This window comes from Arachis stenosperma, chromosome 1, assembly GCF_014773155.1.
Source record: "Arachis stenosperma cultivar V10309 chromosome 1, arast.V10309.gnm1.PFL2, whole genome shotgun sequence".
NCBI lineage: Eukaryota > Viridiplantae > Streptophyta > Magnoliopsida > Fabales > Fabaceae > Arachis > Arachis stenosperma.
Window position 1 is genome coordinate 128201250 of NC_080377.1, and position 14825 is coordinate 128216074.

Sequence of the window (14825 nt, forward strand, 5' to 3'; positions counted from 1 at the left end):
AACTTATTTTTTTTTTTTATTATTCTTGTTAAATTTTTTATAATTATATTTTTATTATTATATTTTTCATCTCAAATTTTTTTAATGAAAAAATGAGAATAAATTAGATTTTCATAATTTGTTCTAGTTTATCACCAAGCAGAATTACAAGAACACAAAATTTTGTGTCTCTATCCATCAGTGTCTTGTCCTGTCCTATTTTCAGTGTCTTATCCTATTTTGTTGTTGAAAACAAAGGCAGCCTAATAAATACACACTATATAGTACATTTTATAAAGAAAAAAAATAATCTATTTCTATTGAATATTTATAATAAAATTTTTTCGTTCTCTTTATGTATTATTGACTAAATATACTATAAAATTTTTACATGTATTATCAATTAGTTTTTCATTATGTTTATCCCTATTTTTCATTTTACACTATATTTAAATATTTATTATACTATAAAAAATATTAATGAACATAATAAAATAATTACTTATTAATATTTTTTAGAGTACTCATTAATATTCTTAAAATATAATAAATATTTTTTATTTTAAATTTAACAAATACTAATGTATCAATATACACTTATATGTGAATTTATTAAATCTATATAAAAGATTTAATCAATAAGCATGTTAATGAATATTAATATACCAATATTAACAAGTAATTATTTTATTGTACTCATTAATATGTTATAGTGTAATAAATCTTTATTTTATAAATAAAAAATAAAGATGTATATAATGAGAGAGGTCACCTTAAGCTTAAACGAACTTTTGAGTAGTTTTTATAAGTTCGCCTAAGATTTTGAAAACTTCATAAAAACTCAAAATAAAAAATAAAAACACAGATTCCAAACATTAATGTTAGTGTAATTTATTTTTAAAAATATTTTTTTATTTTATAATAGAAAAAAATCCAAAAATTTCATGGTGTTTATTATTAGAGTCTAATTTTTTTCTAATTTATTTTACATCACAAATTTTAAATATTTTAAATTTATTAAATTTCATCATCTTAAATTAAATATTAATTTTTTATTTTTTAGTAAATAGACATCAATTTTTTAAGCATTATAAAAATCATTTTCTTAGTATTATCTGATTTTTTTTATTGTACTCTTTCTATTATAAAAATAATGATTTTTATAATAAACAGCTTTGTGTCTCTTGGACATAAAATTAACAAGGTTTTCTGGCCATTATTTACCACACATAAACCGTGGTGACCCACAAGGTTTTATGTGCAAACAAGTTTTTCATAAACCGTGGTGACTCCCCACGGTTTATGCTTGCCAAATTTCCTTCATAAACCGTGGTGACCTACCACGGTTTTCTCCTACAAAAATTTGCTCCTAATCCGTGGTGACCTCCCACAGTTTATGCATGTTTAGAAACCGTGGTGAGTTGCCACGGTTTACATATAAATTCATTTTGCACAAAATCGTAACAACAAACAGATTTGCACATTTACGTAAATAACTCTCCCATTTTATTTATTTACGTAAATTGCCCTAAATGTTGTTTGGATTATACTACTCAAAATCACTTTTAGATAAAAAATTACTAAAAGAGACATCAATTTATTTTTTTATATATATGCAAAAACATAATCTAACAAAAATAATATAAAAAATATTTATTATATAAATAAATAAATATAATAAAAAAGTATGAAAGAGAGTACTATAAATTTTATAATGTTAAACAAAAAAAATATTCTATACTTTTTCTAATATTACCCGTACTCTTTAATTTAGTATTATTTTGAACTATAAATTTTCATTATTTATGATTCTATTGTTATTTATAATTAATTTTTTATTTATTTTATCTTTTTTATAGGATTATAGTTTATATTATACAAAATTTGGATAATAAACATAGTATATATTAATTACAATTACAAATTTTACAAAGTCAAAATAAAAAATAAAAAAATTAATATAAAACAAAGATAGAGTACATCAAAAAATAGAAAAAAATCATACAAATAAAAAAATAATACAAATTTCATAAAATCAACCACATATATCATATGAACAAAAAGTACAATAAAAACTAAATAAAATACATATGAATAAAATAAATAAAAAAATTTCATACACAGTATAAATACAATGTAGTAAAAGATAGAAAAAAAAAATTCATATAAACAAAAAATAATAAAAAATCATAAAAATTAATAAAATATCTCAAAAATTATAGCACTACAAAAAATAAAAAAATCAACAATATTTGTCATATGAATAAAAAAATACAATAAAATAAATAAAAAATCATATAAACAAAGTCAAACAAAAATAAAAAAATTCATAAAAAAATATACATATATAAAAAATAGTATAGAAAATGATAAAAAAAAACTCATAAAAACATAACATCATAAATCATAACACTAAAAATTAAAATATGAAAATGAGTACTAAAAATAATTAAAAAAATTAAAATATTCAATTTACTAGTAATTGGAACAAATCTGAATAATTTTGATGGAAAAAAAAATGGAAGAAAGAACTATGAAAAAGTAGAAAGAACTACACAGTAAAATTTATAGTTATTGGTATCTTTCTTATAGGAGAAAATAAAGGGTAAGGTTGGTAAAAAAGAACAAATTTTTTCGCTTAATTTTCTAAAGGTAATCAGCAACCATGAACGTGACGCAGAAGCTACAAATTTTAGCTTTTTCTCAACGTGGGTTTAGAGGCAGAATCGTTTCTGCGTTTAGAAAGAAAAAAATTGCCAAACATAAGAGTGAAACTTTCAAGAAGCTCAAACGCACTTCTTTCTTCACCAACGTGTTTGCCAAACACACCCTTAATCATTAGAATTGTTTGTCTTGAAATATTTTTTTATAATTAAACATTGTATTTTACTCTTAAAAAGTTGTATCTTATCGTGAGTCATGAAAGTCAGAAGGGAGAAGATGGTCATTTCGGTCTGCGTTAGAGGCTTAGTGCCGAGAGGGTAAGCCTTCTCTCTGTGCTTCGAGTTTCACTTCACACTTCACAGACTCGCACTGCTTATGGTTATGGCTTCCATTTCTCTCTCCTTCTCTTCTTCCGTCGTTCCCTCTCCAATTCCACACGACAAGTTCAAGAACACCTCTAAAACTAACAACCCTAGATCCCAAGATTCCTCCTTTCGTGTTATCCGCTTCGCAATTTCTTCTCCAACAAACTCAACAACTGCTTCTTCTTCTGCTTCTTCGGTTGCCAAGAAGAGACACTGGAAGCAAGGAGAGTACCCTGGCGTGTCAGAAACATCATTAACCGGGAGTACGAGGAGGTCCCCGATCAAGAACATCAAGAAGAAATTAGACAAAAAGAACAATGCAAAAGCCTGGGTCAACACTGTCACTGAAGCCTTGTGTGAACACATCGACAAAAAGCAGTGGCTTCAAGCCCTAGAGGTTAATCTCAATTTCAATTTAATTATCGATTCTTTGAGCCTAAAGTCTCACATTTTAGTGGATTCTCAGTGTTATTTATTCTTTTTTGCCATGTTTCTCTTTTAGGTTGTTTAATGGCTTAATGTTCATTGCAGTTGTTTTTATTTTTGTTGATTGGGATATGCAGGTATTTGACATGCTTAAAGAACATTCATTTTACGAACCCAAAGAAGGGACTTACATGAAACTGATTGTGTTGCTTGGTAAATCCGGTCAACCCGACCGTGCCCGCCAGCTGTTTGAAACAATGATTAAAGAAGGTTGTAACCCTACTTCTGAACTTTACACGGCCTTATTAGCTGCATATTGCAGGAGCAACCTCATTGATGAGGCTTTTTCGATTCTTAATGAGATGAAGAACCTCCCTCTTTGCCAGCCTGATGTTTTCACTTACAGCACCCTGATAAAAGCCTGCATGGATGCTTTGAAGTTTGATATGGTTGAGTTGCTATATGAAGAGATGGCAGAAAGAAATATCACGCCTAACACCGTCACTCAGAACATCGTGTTGAGTGGTTATGGTAGGGCAGGGATGTTTGACCTGATGGAGAAAGTGTTGTCAAGTATGCTGCACAGCACTACATGCAAGCCTGATGTTTGGACAATGAACATAATCATCAGTGTCTTTGGTAACATGGGCCAGATTGATACGATGGAAAAGTGGTATGAAAAATTCCGAAACTTTGGGATAGAACCGGAAACACGAACTTTTAATATCTTGATTGGTGCTTATGGAAAGAAGAGGCTTTATGACAAAATGTCATCTGTGATGGAGTATATGCGCAAGTTGCAATTTCCCTGGACAACTTCTACCTATAACAATGTGATTGAGGCATTCGCAGATGTAGGCGACGCTAAACATATGGAGTGTACGTTTGATCAGATGCGTGCCGAGGGTATGAAAGCGGATACTAAGACTTTCTGCTGCCTTATCAATGGGTATGCAAATGCTGGCCTCTTCCACAAAGTAATTAGCAGTGTTCGCCTGGCCGCAAAGTTTGAGGTACCTGAGAACACATCCTTTTATAACGCGATCTTGTCTGCATGTGCAAAGGCTGAGGATTTGATGGAGATGGAGAGGGTTTTCAAGCGCATGAAGGATAAACAGTGTCGTCCAGATGAAACAACATTCTCCATCATGGTAGAGGCATATAGAAAAGAGGGTATGAATGACAAGATATACTATTTGGAGCAGGAAAAACAGGCAATGATGGCTGATGATAATACAGTGGATAACCCCGAGGATGAACATCATGACTTATCTGTGGTTTATAGTTAAATGTGCTTGGAAATCTCTTTTCTCTCATCTCCATTTCTGGAGCAGCTGTTTGGTTATTTTTGACATGGAAGGAGTTGTCAGTTGTGTAATCAAGCTTCATATTTTCGTGATGGATGAGAACAACTCCTGTCTAGCTTCCCATATGGTTATTGTAGAGTTCAATGTCATTTTCGGCATCCTTTTAACGCGGAGAAGAATTCAAGTATCTGCACTGTTTTGGTGTACAGGGTTAATTCACTGATAGTAGAGCTGAATAGTCTTGGTCAAATTTGAGTCCTGTTAAATTAATGTCTGAAAGGAAAGTTTATACCGAAAGGCTTAAATTAGGGTGCTGGTACTAGTAAGTTCCAATCCACAGTTCTTTTGTGGTTTAGGAAGTTGTATGATATTTGGATTATATATGATAACCAGACCAGAGTGCAGAAGTGAATTAGAAGTTGCCAAGTTCTCATAGCATGAAGCATTAATAATTCAATTTCTCCAAATTTGTTGAGCTTAGTTATATGTATAATTAAAAAAAAAACTATTGAGATGAAGAAAAAGGAATCCCAAAAGCTAGGAAGACCAAAGGTTCTCTTTACATGAGCAATTTATTTTCTATTAATTCAGTGAATTTTTTTAACACCAAGATCCACAAAAATGGCCCCCATTCACATTGGTGTTGTGTCAATGATATACCCTTGCTTGCACTTATTAAATTCTGCTATAATTAAATATTTTCAAATATGCCTCAGCTTTTGGACTTTGTTGATTAATTAATGTATCTGTGGGAGGCATCTTGTAATAGAAAAAAGGGTGTGACTGTTTTTGTTTTGATTCTTAAACTGCGTGTTCAGCAGCCATTTGCATGCCAAGGTAATGCATGACATATTGCATTGCATCATCAACATCTAGCAATCAAGCTTAAAAACATAGCGCCATACTCCTATAAATGTACGGATTTGGAAATATCATGCACTCCACACAGTGACACTGCCAAGGTTTAAGTTCCTTATTGTTATGTTGAGATCAAGGTTAACCTAAACTACAACTAGAGAGTTTGTTAACCTTGATTGAGATAGATGGCTCAGCAGGCAGGAGTAGATGAGATAGAGTCTCTGAGAATTGAGTTGGCAGAGATTGGAAGGAGCATAAGGTCCTCATTCAGAAGCTATGCTTCCAGTTTCAGGAGCAATTCAAGCATAAATCCTGCGCTCGATGTTGATAACAATGAAGGCGATGCATTACAATGGGGTGAAATCCAGAGGCTTCCCACTTTTGAAAGGATCACTTCAGCTTTGTTCGATGTGCATGATAGTATCGGAACGAGCCGAGAAGTTAAAGGGAGGCAGGTGGTTGATGTCAGCAAGCTTGGAGCTCAAGAAAGGCATCTGTTCATCGAGAAGCTTATTAAGCACATCGAGAATGATAATCTTCGATTGTTGCAGAAATTCAGGAAAAGAATTGACAAGTAATCTTTTTTCTTCCTTTTTTCTATTTTTTTTTTAAGTCAACAGGTTGAGCTCTATCTTTTTTTCTTGGTGCACAAGATATATACATATAACTGGTTTTGCTTGGAGATGCTTCACTAAATGTATTTTAAATATCAATGATGATGCATGATAACCAAATGATAAGGACGACGACTTTATCTTTCATACGATTTTGTTTTATATGGCTAGAGTTGACTTCAAATTTGCATAAGTAGTTGAAGAACAAGATTAATACAATATTCAATATAAATATATAGATTATAATAAAAATGGGGGATAGATTCTCTCTTGTGGAAGTTTTCCTTGATCTGCTTATGTGTACATTTTTGCAATTAACTAAGAAGGTGGGTCAAAATATTTAGACATGACTAAATTGTATATAATTCTCACTTAAAGGCCCTATTTAGTAACTATCTTAGCGAGAATATCAGTCCTGATGCAAAATTTACATGATTTTCTATCCATCCAAATTTAAGAAATAACAGGACATGGATGGAAACAGAACTTTTCTGTCTTTCCTCTACCTCTTGATTTTGCATTTTCTTTATAAGATACTTACTAAACATAGACAAAAATACCTTTTTCCAGAAAACCACACTAGTAAATAGTAAGTAACTTCCAAATGTGGTGAATTAGTATCACATATTGTGGTGTCCACTAAACTACTAACAACCTTATTAGTTATATCATGTGCATACATGTGAACATGGTTAATATATATTTTTTTTTTTTTCATCTTTGCTTTGAAGGGTTGGTATTAAGTTACCCACTGTGGAAGTGAGATATCAAAATCTTACTGTGGAAGCAGAGTGTCAGGTAGTTAAGGGCAAGCCCATACCTACTTTGTGGAACACGTTCAAGGGGTGGATCATTGTAAGTTAACATCTCTGAAAAAATCAATTCGATGTATAACATCATTTTACACTATTTTTCTAACTTTTTAACATTTTTTCTTTTGCTGCGAAAAGGATGCAGGTAAATTGTCAATCCTACGATCTCAATACTCCCGCATAAGTATAATCAAAGATGCCAACGGCATTATTAAGCCTGGAAGGTATGTTTATTGCTTACAAAGATAAGTAGTGCCATTGAACTTTGATAATCAGTATTCAGTAACATAAATTCATAACATGATTGTACTAGTGATTTGTTTTCAATGCTTGATTCTTTTGCAGGATGACCTTATTGCTTGGCCCTCCAGGAAGTGGCAAAACAACACTATTGTTGGCTCTGGCAGGGAAACTTGACCATTCTCTCAAGGTTTTGAATCTCCAGGCTTTTTTCTTGTAATTTATAAAAACACTAGTCAGGATGCAACTATAGTTTCGAATTGTATCACATTGAAGATTGACTAATTTCTCTATAATATTTGGTTTCGAAAGTCGCATCTTCTTGCCATTCTTATATTGAATCTTTCAAGCATTCTGCTTTTTTGGGTCATAGCATTTTCTGTCTGCTACTATGTAACAATCTTTAGCGATGCAAACATTCATACTTCTAATATCAAGTACCACAAACGAATCAATCATTTCAAAATGCGATAACTTGTTTAAATTAAAATTGATCTTTTGCATACTTGCTCTAATTGCCTATGCATTTATATGTATTTTCTAATAGGGTTTAGGGGAAATTTCTTACAATGGACACACACTAGAAGAATTCATTCCCCAAAAATCCTCAGCTTATGTAAGCCAATATGATCTGCATATTCCAGAGATGACAGTTAGGGAAACACTTGATTTCTCAGCACGTTGTCAAGGTGTAGGAAGCAAAGATGGTAGGTAACTCAAATTTCCCGAAAAAAAAAAAGGAAAAAAGAAAAACATGTTTAGTTAAACTGATGGCTTGAGTGATATTTTGTTTTCCTTGTACGAAAGAGCTTCTGAAGGAAGTAAGTAGAAGAGAGAAAGAAGCAGGAATAATGCCAGACCCTGATTTAGATGCATATATGAAGGTACAACACCCTACATCTTTAACTTGTCCACCTCCAAGTCTTGTTGGAGAACATACTTTGACTGAATTTTTCATTATAGGCGACATCAGTGAAGGGATTGAAGAGAACTCTTCAAACGGACTACATTTTGAAGGTAGTAAACTAATTTTCTCCATGGATTTAGAGTTTCAGTGGCTCATATCTTGATAATTTGTTGCCTTATAGATCCTTGGTCTCGATATATGTGCCGACACATTGGTTGGAGATCCTATAAGAAGAGGTATATCGGGGGGTCAAAAGAAACGGTTAACAACAGGTATCGGTAGTATACTCTATTGCAATCATTTGATTATAACTTGATGTATGAAGTGGAAATGATCCTGACTTTGGTGCATGATGAAGGAGAAATGATGGTTGGACCAACAAGAGCTCTCTTTATGGATGAAATTTCCAATGGCTTGGACAGTTCCACTACTTTCCAAATAATCTCGTGTCTTCAGCATATGGTGCATATCACAGATGCAACCGCTTTGATTTCTCTCCTTCAGCCAGCACCAGAGACCTTTGATCTCTTTGATGACATTGTTTTAATGGCAGAAGGGAAAATTGTGTACCACGGTCCACGTGATTGTATAGTTGAGTTCTTCGAGGACTGTGGGTTCCAGTGTCCACAACGAAAAGGCACTGCTGACTTTCTTCAAGAGGTATATAAGTAAAGCTTAATCTTAATTATATTTTCCTTTATAATTTCATAATAATTTGAAACATTTGTTAAAACCAGGTTATCTCTAGAAAAGATCAAGCACAGTATTGGAGCAGAGTAGAAGAACCTTATAGCTATGTTACTGTTGAACAGTTCATTGAGAAATTTAAGCATAGTTCATTTGGCAAAAAACTAGAGGAGGAGATCTCAAAGCCATTTGACAAGTCTCAGAGCCATAAGAATGCTCTCGCCTTTAGAAAATACTCATTAACAAAGTGGGAATTGTTTAGGGCTTGCATAATGAGGGAGCTTCTTCTAATGAAAAGGAATTCTTTTGTCTACATATTCAAGTCAACGCAACTTGTGATCGTTGCTTCTATAGGAATGACTGTTTTCATTCGGACACGAATGTCTGTTGATGCACTTCATGGGAATTATTTCATGGGGTCGTTATTCTATTCACTCATCATACTTTTGGTTGATGGAATTCCAGAACTTTCTATGACAGTATCGAGACTTTCAGTGTTCTACAAACAGAAAGAACTGTGCTTTTATCCTGCTTGGGCTTATTCAATCCCTTCAGCCGTTCTCAAGATTCCACTTTCATTGTTGGAATCTTTCATTTGGACTGCACTTACTTATTATGTTATTGGTTACAGCCCTGAGATTGGCAGGTTAGTCCTCAATGGAAAGCTAATTTCATTCTTCAATTTCTGGCATTATTGTAACAATGTTTCAAGTAATGTTCAAATTTTTCTTTCAGGTTCTTTCGCCAATTCCTCCTCCTATTTACCTTGCACATGTCAGCAATATCAATGTTTCGATTCGTTGCCTCAGTTTTCCAAAATGTGGCTGTTGCTACGACGGCTGGCACTCTGACCATACTATATGTTTTACTATTTGGAGGCTTCATCCTCCCAAAGCGTGAGAAGCTAGGACTCTTGATTTTTTGAGCATATATTTTTTTGTTCAAATGATAATTCTTAGACGTTTTTTCGTTGTAGCCTATATGCCATCCTGGTTGCGGTGGGGATTTTGGATTTCTCCTTTGTCATATGGAGAGTTGGCTGTGACGGTGAATGAATTTCTTGCTCCTAGATGGCAAAAGGTAATAATGTTTTGAAACTTAAATCTGTATGAGTTTCTTTTGATAACAAAGATTCCTCAACTTTACTGTATAGAAAATGTGAGTCTGGTTTTGTTTTTCTTAATGAAGATGTCTACAAACACAACGTTGGGTCGCAAAATAATGGACGGCCGTGGTCTTAACTTTGATGGCTACTTTTACTGGATATCGATTGGTGCCTTACTTGGGTTCACAGTTCTGTTTAACACAGCTTTTACACTGGTCTTGTCTTTCTTCAAGGGTAAGTTAGTCTCTTGTAGGCCATGTTTCACATTAACTATATTATTATTCATTAACCCTTCACTTTGGTATTGTACTCTTAGCTCCTTCACGGTCTCGTGCTCTTATATCTTCCGACAAGCATTCAGAATTACAAAGAAATCAAGAAAACAATGATAGCTTTGCAGGAGACAGCACTCTGGTTGAAAGTACAGCTGAACCAAGAAAAGATCAGCACTCAGGAGGAATGGTTCTGCCTTTCCAGCCACTAACATTAACATTTCGTGATGTGCAGTACTATGTTGACACTCCTATGGTACCCTTTATGATTGAGTTCCACTTAGTTGTTACTTACAAAATAAGTTACTATTGTTTCCCTGGAGATGCCTGTATAATCACATCATTTTGAATGCAGGAAATGAGAAACCGAGGATTTGACAAGCAGCTTCAGCTTCTTTGTGACGTTACAGGTTCATTGAGACCAGGCATATTAACAGCCCTGATGGGGGTCAGTGGCGCGGGGAAAACAACTTTATTGGATGTTCTTTGTGGAAGAAAAACTGGAGGTACTATAGAAGGGGATATTAGAATCGGTGGCTATCCAAAGGTTCAAGAAACATTTGCAAGGATCTCAGGTTACTGCGAACAAAATGACATTCATTCTCCGAATATAACAGTAGAAGAATCCGTGGTGTTTTCTGCTTGGCTTCGGCTTCCTCCTCAGATTGATGCAATAACTAAATCTGTACAAGTTTCTTCTTAAAGCAGCAAATTATTTCTGTGACATTGAACTTGTTTATTGGATTGGATTTCATTCATTTCCTCGAATAATCATTTCTCAGGAATTCGTAAAGGAAGTCCTTCGTACTATTGAGCTCGATGGGATCAAAGATTCCTTAGTAGGCTTGCCAAATGTTAGCGGATTGTCAACTGAGCAAAGAAAACGGCTGACCATAGCCATTGAGCTTGTTGCTAATCCTTCAATCATATTTATGGATGAACCAACTTCTGGTTTAGATGCAAGGGCAGCTGCAGTTGTTATGAGAGCAGTGAAGAATGTTGTTGGAACAGGAAGAACTGTTACATGCACCATTCACCAACCTAGTATTGATATATTCGAGTCATTTGATGAGGTATACTGTCCCTTATGTAGATTCCAAATTGATTTATAATCATATTACTGTGTGATGAAACATCTTAAACGGCTCCGTTAGTACTCTTGGTTTTGGTAATATTTCTGACAGATATTTCTAATGTTAATGAAGTTGTGTGTTTCAGTATTCTTCCTAGGAATTTAGCATGAAAGATGCCACAGGATATAGTTTTGATATCTTTCAAAGTTGGGTATGTTGTAGATTCATGAGTGTACTAATTTAAGGTTCTTGTCTCTGTTACCTTAAGCTAATTCTCATGAAAACTGGAGGATGCATAATCTACTCTGGCCCACTCGGAAAGCACTCAAGTCGGGTTATCGAATACTTTGAGGTCAGTTTGATCTTACTGAAGAAACAAGTGATTGATTGCAAAATCTTGTTTTACATTCTTGCAACTTGTGTTCATACAGAGTATACCAGGGATGCCAAAGATTAAAGACAACTATAATCCATCGACATGGATGCTAGAAGTAACTTCAGGTTCTGCAGAAATCGAACTCGGAGTAGATTTTGCACAAATTTATAGGGAGTCAACTTTATATGAGTAAGTAATTCAAATAATTTTGTTAGCGCATCATTTTACTTGCTAGTACGAATAAAATTCCAGTAATATATAAATAATTAGCATCAACATATTAGTGAATAATTAGACTTTTTTTTTCTTTTTTTGACACTTATTATTATTATTCATGCGAGTGCAGGCAGAACAAAGAGTTAGTTGAACAATTAAGTTCACCAGCTCCTGGTTCCAAAGATTTGTTTTTTCCTTCTCATTTTCCACAAAATGGTTGGGAACAGTTTAAAGCATGCTTATGGAAACAACATTTGTCATATTGGAGAAACCCTTCATACAACTTGATGCGCATAATGTTTGTGATTGCTGCATCCTTTCTGTTTGGGATAATATTCTGGAAGAAAGGAAAGAACATGTTAGTGAGCATAATTCTACTGAATAATTTTCTTAACAGTTCATGTTTTCTTCATTTTTCAAAAGCAGATTGCTGCTATTAGCAATTCTTAAGATATTTGGTGTATTTATTTATGATCTGATTTTGATGCACTATTAGTGTTAAAAAGTTTACTTCACTTTTGCTTATTTACAGAGACAACCAGCAGGATCTGTTCAATATATTTGGTTCAATGTTCATTGCTATTCTCTTCTTTGGGATAAATAATGGCTCGTCAGTTTTACCGGTTGTGGCAACAGAGCGCACCGTTCTGTACCGTGAAAAATTTGCTGGAATGTACTCTCCGTGGGCCTATTCATTTGCACAGGTTCACCATTCATGTTCATCTGGTCATTTTCTTTCTCTGATTGAAAAAAAAAATGTAGAAACTAGAAACCATTTTTTCATGTGTTGTAGGTAACAATTGAGGTTCCCTATTTGTTGACTCAAGCTGTTCTCTATGTCATCATCACATACCCTATGATTGGGTACCATTGGTCTGCATACAAAATATTTTGGTCATTTTACAGCATATTCTGCAACCTGCTATACTTCAATTACCTAGGAATGGTCATTGTTTCATTCACACCAAATGTTCAAGTTGCTTCCATTGCGTGTTCCTCTGCTTACACCATGCTCAATTTGTTTTCTGGCTACATTGTGCCACGTCCGGTAAGTTTTATTCTACCCTATACCTCTTGGTTAGAGTATAAGACGCTTAACATCTTCACTAATCTCATATCTGTAATTATACATATCTAATAAAAAAATGGTAAATTATTAGTACCTATTAATGATAATGCGATGGTTGTTTCCTCATTGCAGCAAATTCCAAAGTGGTGGATTTGGATGTATTATTTATGCCCCACGTCGTGGGCACTGAATGGGTTGCTTACTTCACAATATGGAGATATAAACAAAGAGATATCAGTAACAGCCTTTACAGATGCAAAAACCAGAACAATTGCTGAATTTTTAAGAGACTACTATGGTTTTCACCATGATTTGTTAGGTGTAACTGCTCTAATTCTCATTGTATTCCCCGTTATATTTGCCCTTCTATTTGCATACTGCATTGGACACCTCAACTTCTTGAGAAGGTAAAATCGTTTTGTAAAGAGTGCACCCGTAAAACATGTATGTCACAATATGTGAATAATTTGATCAATAAAATTAACTTATTGTGTTTCTTTATTGTGACATGCTTTGCCTATTGTTCCAACCACAATAAATAGAAGAGCCAAAATTTTTGCTGTCAAAATAATATGTTAATCAGTATCGATTCTTCTTTCTATCTTTCTTTCTTTGTTTATTTTTTGTACTAATTACCTTTTATGATAGAGCTGTTTCCAACGAAAGACTCGTCCAAATCTGGATTAGTTGAGGCAAAATCTTAGATACTGAAACTGAACAAGTAATAGAAAAAGAAAGTAAATGACTTTTCTTCTCTACGAAATATTTAGATGATACTTCTTTCTATTTTATTTATAAAATATATATTTTTCTTTTTAATAAGATTAAAATAATATATACTTTTTTAACTAAAATACTCATTAATAATCATTATAATTATACATATATAAATTAGTAAAAAAATACTGGTTGATTTAAATAATAATAATAATAACAATATAACATACATTTATTTAATATTATTGTAAAAAAATTATATATTTTCAATATTTTATCACATAATACAAAATATTTTAACTTGCTACAAAAATATTTATTTTAAATAAAATTCATGATTAATAATAAAATATTAAAAAATAATTAAATTTATTACATTAATAATCATAAAATATATAAAATTTTTAAATTAAATATTGTGAGAACAATTAAAAATATTTGATATTATGTGATGAAATATTAAAACTAAATAAAATTTATTACATTAATAATCATGAAATATAAAAATGTTTAAATTAAATATCTTCCTAACACGTTAAAATATTTTATATCATATGATAAAATATTAAAAATAAATAAAAACTATTACAATGATCTTAAATATATTATTATTATTATTTTAATTAGGTAAATAATCATCACTAATTTATATATATTATATATGATAATGGCCATTGATGGATATTTTGATCAAATAAACTAAAGTCTATGCTATTTTAATTTTGTAGAGGAGAAAAATTTACCTTTTATAAATAGAAAACATATTAGTGTCGTTTAGATATTTCTTAGAGTCTCAAGCGAGGAGAATATTATTTTCTCTGAAAAATATCATTATAGAGAGATTTTCTTTCTAAGAAATGTTAGGTATTACTTTGATTTTATTTTATATTTCAACCAATATTAATTCTTTTTTAATTTTTAAAAATATATTGATTCTTTATCATTTTATTCTTTCTATAACATTCCATTTTAACATTTTTATGGTAAAAAAAAAAAAAAAAACACAAACCGAAGAAATCATTATATTGTTTTACAACGCATAGCATTTTAGTGTTAAGTAGGCTGATGTGCGCATTTTGGCAGTTGTCTTTATAAGTCTCTCTTTTTAACGTTAATAATCATATATATTGATTCTTTC

At 32.2% G+C, this 14825-nt stretch overlaps 2 protein-coding genes across 2 annotated transcripts; both read left to right on the forward strand.

The window, feature by feature from the left end:
- The first annotated feature begins 2915 nt into the window (after positions 1 to 2915).
- On the forward strand, positions 2916 to 5483 carry LOC130972831 (pentatricopeptide repeat-containing protein At3g06430, chloroplastic). The gene is made up of 2 exons (XM_057897202.1): positions 2916 to 3405; positions 3572 to 5483. Exons 1-2 carry the CDS (start codon positions 3019 to 3021, stop codon positions 4721 to 4723), a joined length of 1539 nt encoding a protein of 512 aa, XP_057753185.1. The 5' UTR covers positions 2916 to 3018; the 3' UTR covers positions 4724 to 5483.
- Positions 5484 to 5678: 195 nt separating this feature from the next.
- On the forward strand, positions 5679 to 13467 carry LOC130972815 (pleiotropic drug resistance protein 3-like). The gene is made up of 22 exons (XM_057897201.1): positions 5679 to 6173; positions 6945 to 7068; positions 7164 to 7249; positions 7371 to 7455; positions 7813 to 7972; positions 8073 to 8149; positions 8229 to 8282; positions 8354 to 8444; positions 8531 to 8832; positions 8910 to 9505; positions 9595 to 9755; positions 9836 to 9939; positions 10048 to 10198; positions 10281 to 10492; positions 10592 to 10921; positions 11019 to 11309; positions 11578 to 11661; positions 11741 to 11874; positions 12032 to 12259; positions 12434 to 12605; positions 12695 to 12949; positions 13103 to 13467. Exons 1-22 carry the CDS (start codon positions 5785 to 5787, stop codon positions 13379 to 13381), a joined length of 4365 nt encoding a protein of 1454 aa, XP_057753184.1. The 5' UTR covers positions 5679 to 5784; the 3' UTR covers positions 13382 to 13467.
- The last annotated feature ends 1358 nt before the right edge of the window (positions 13468 to 14825 follow it).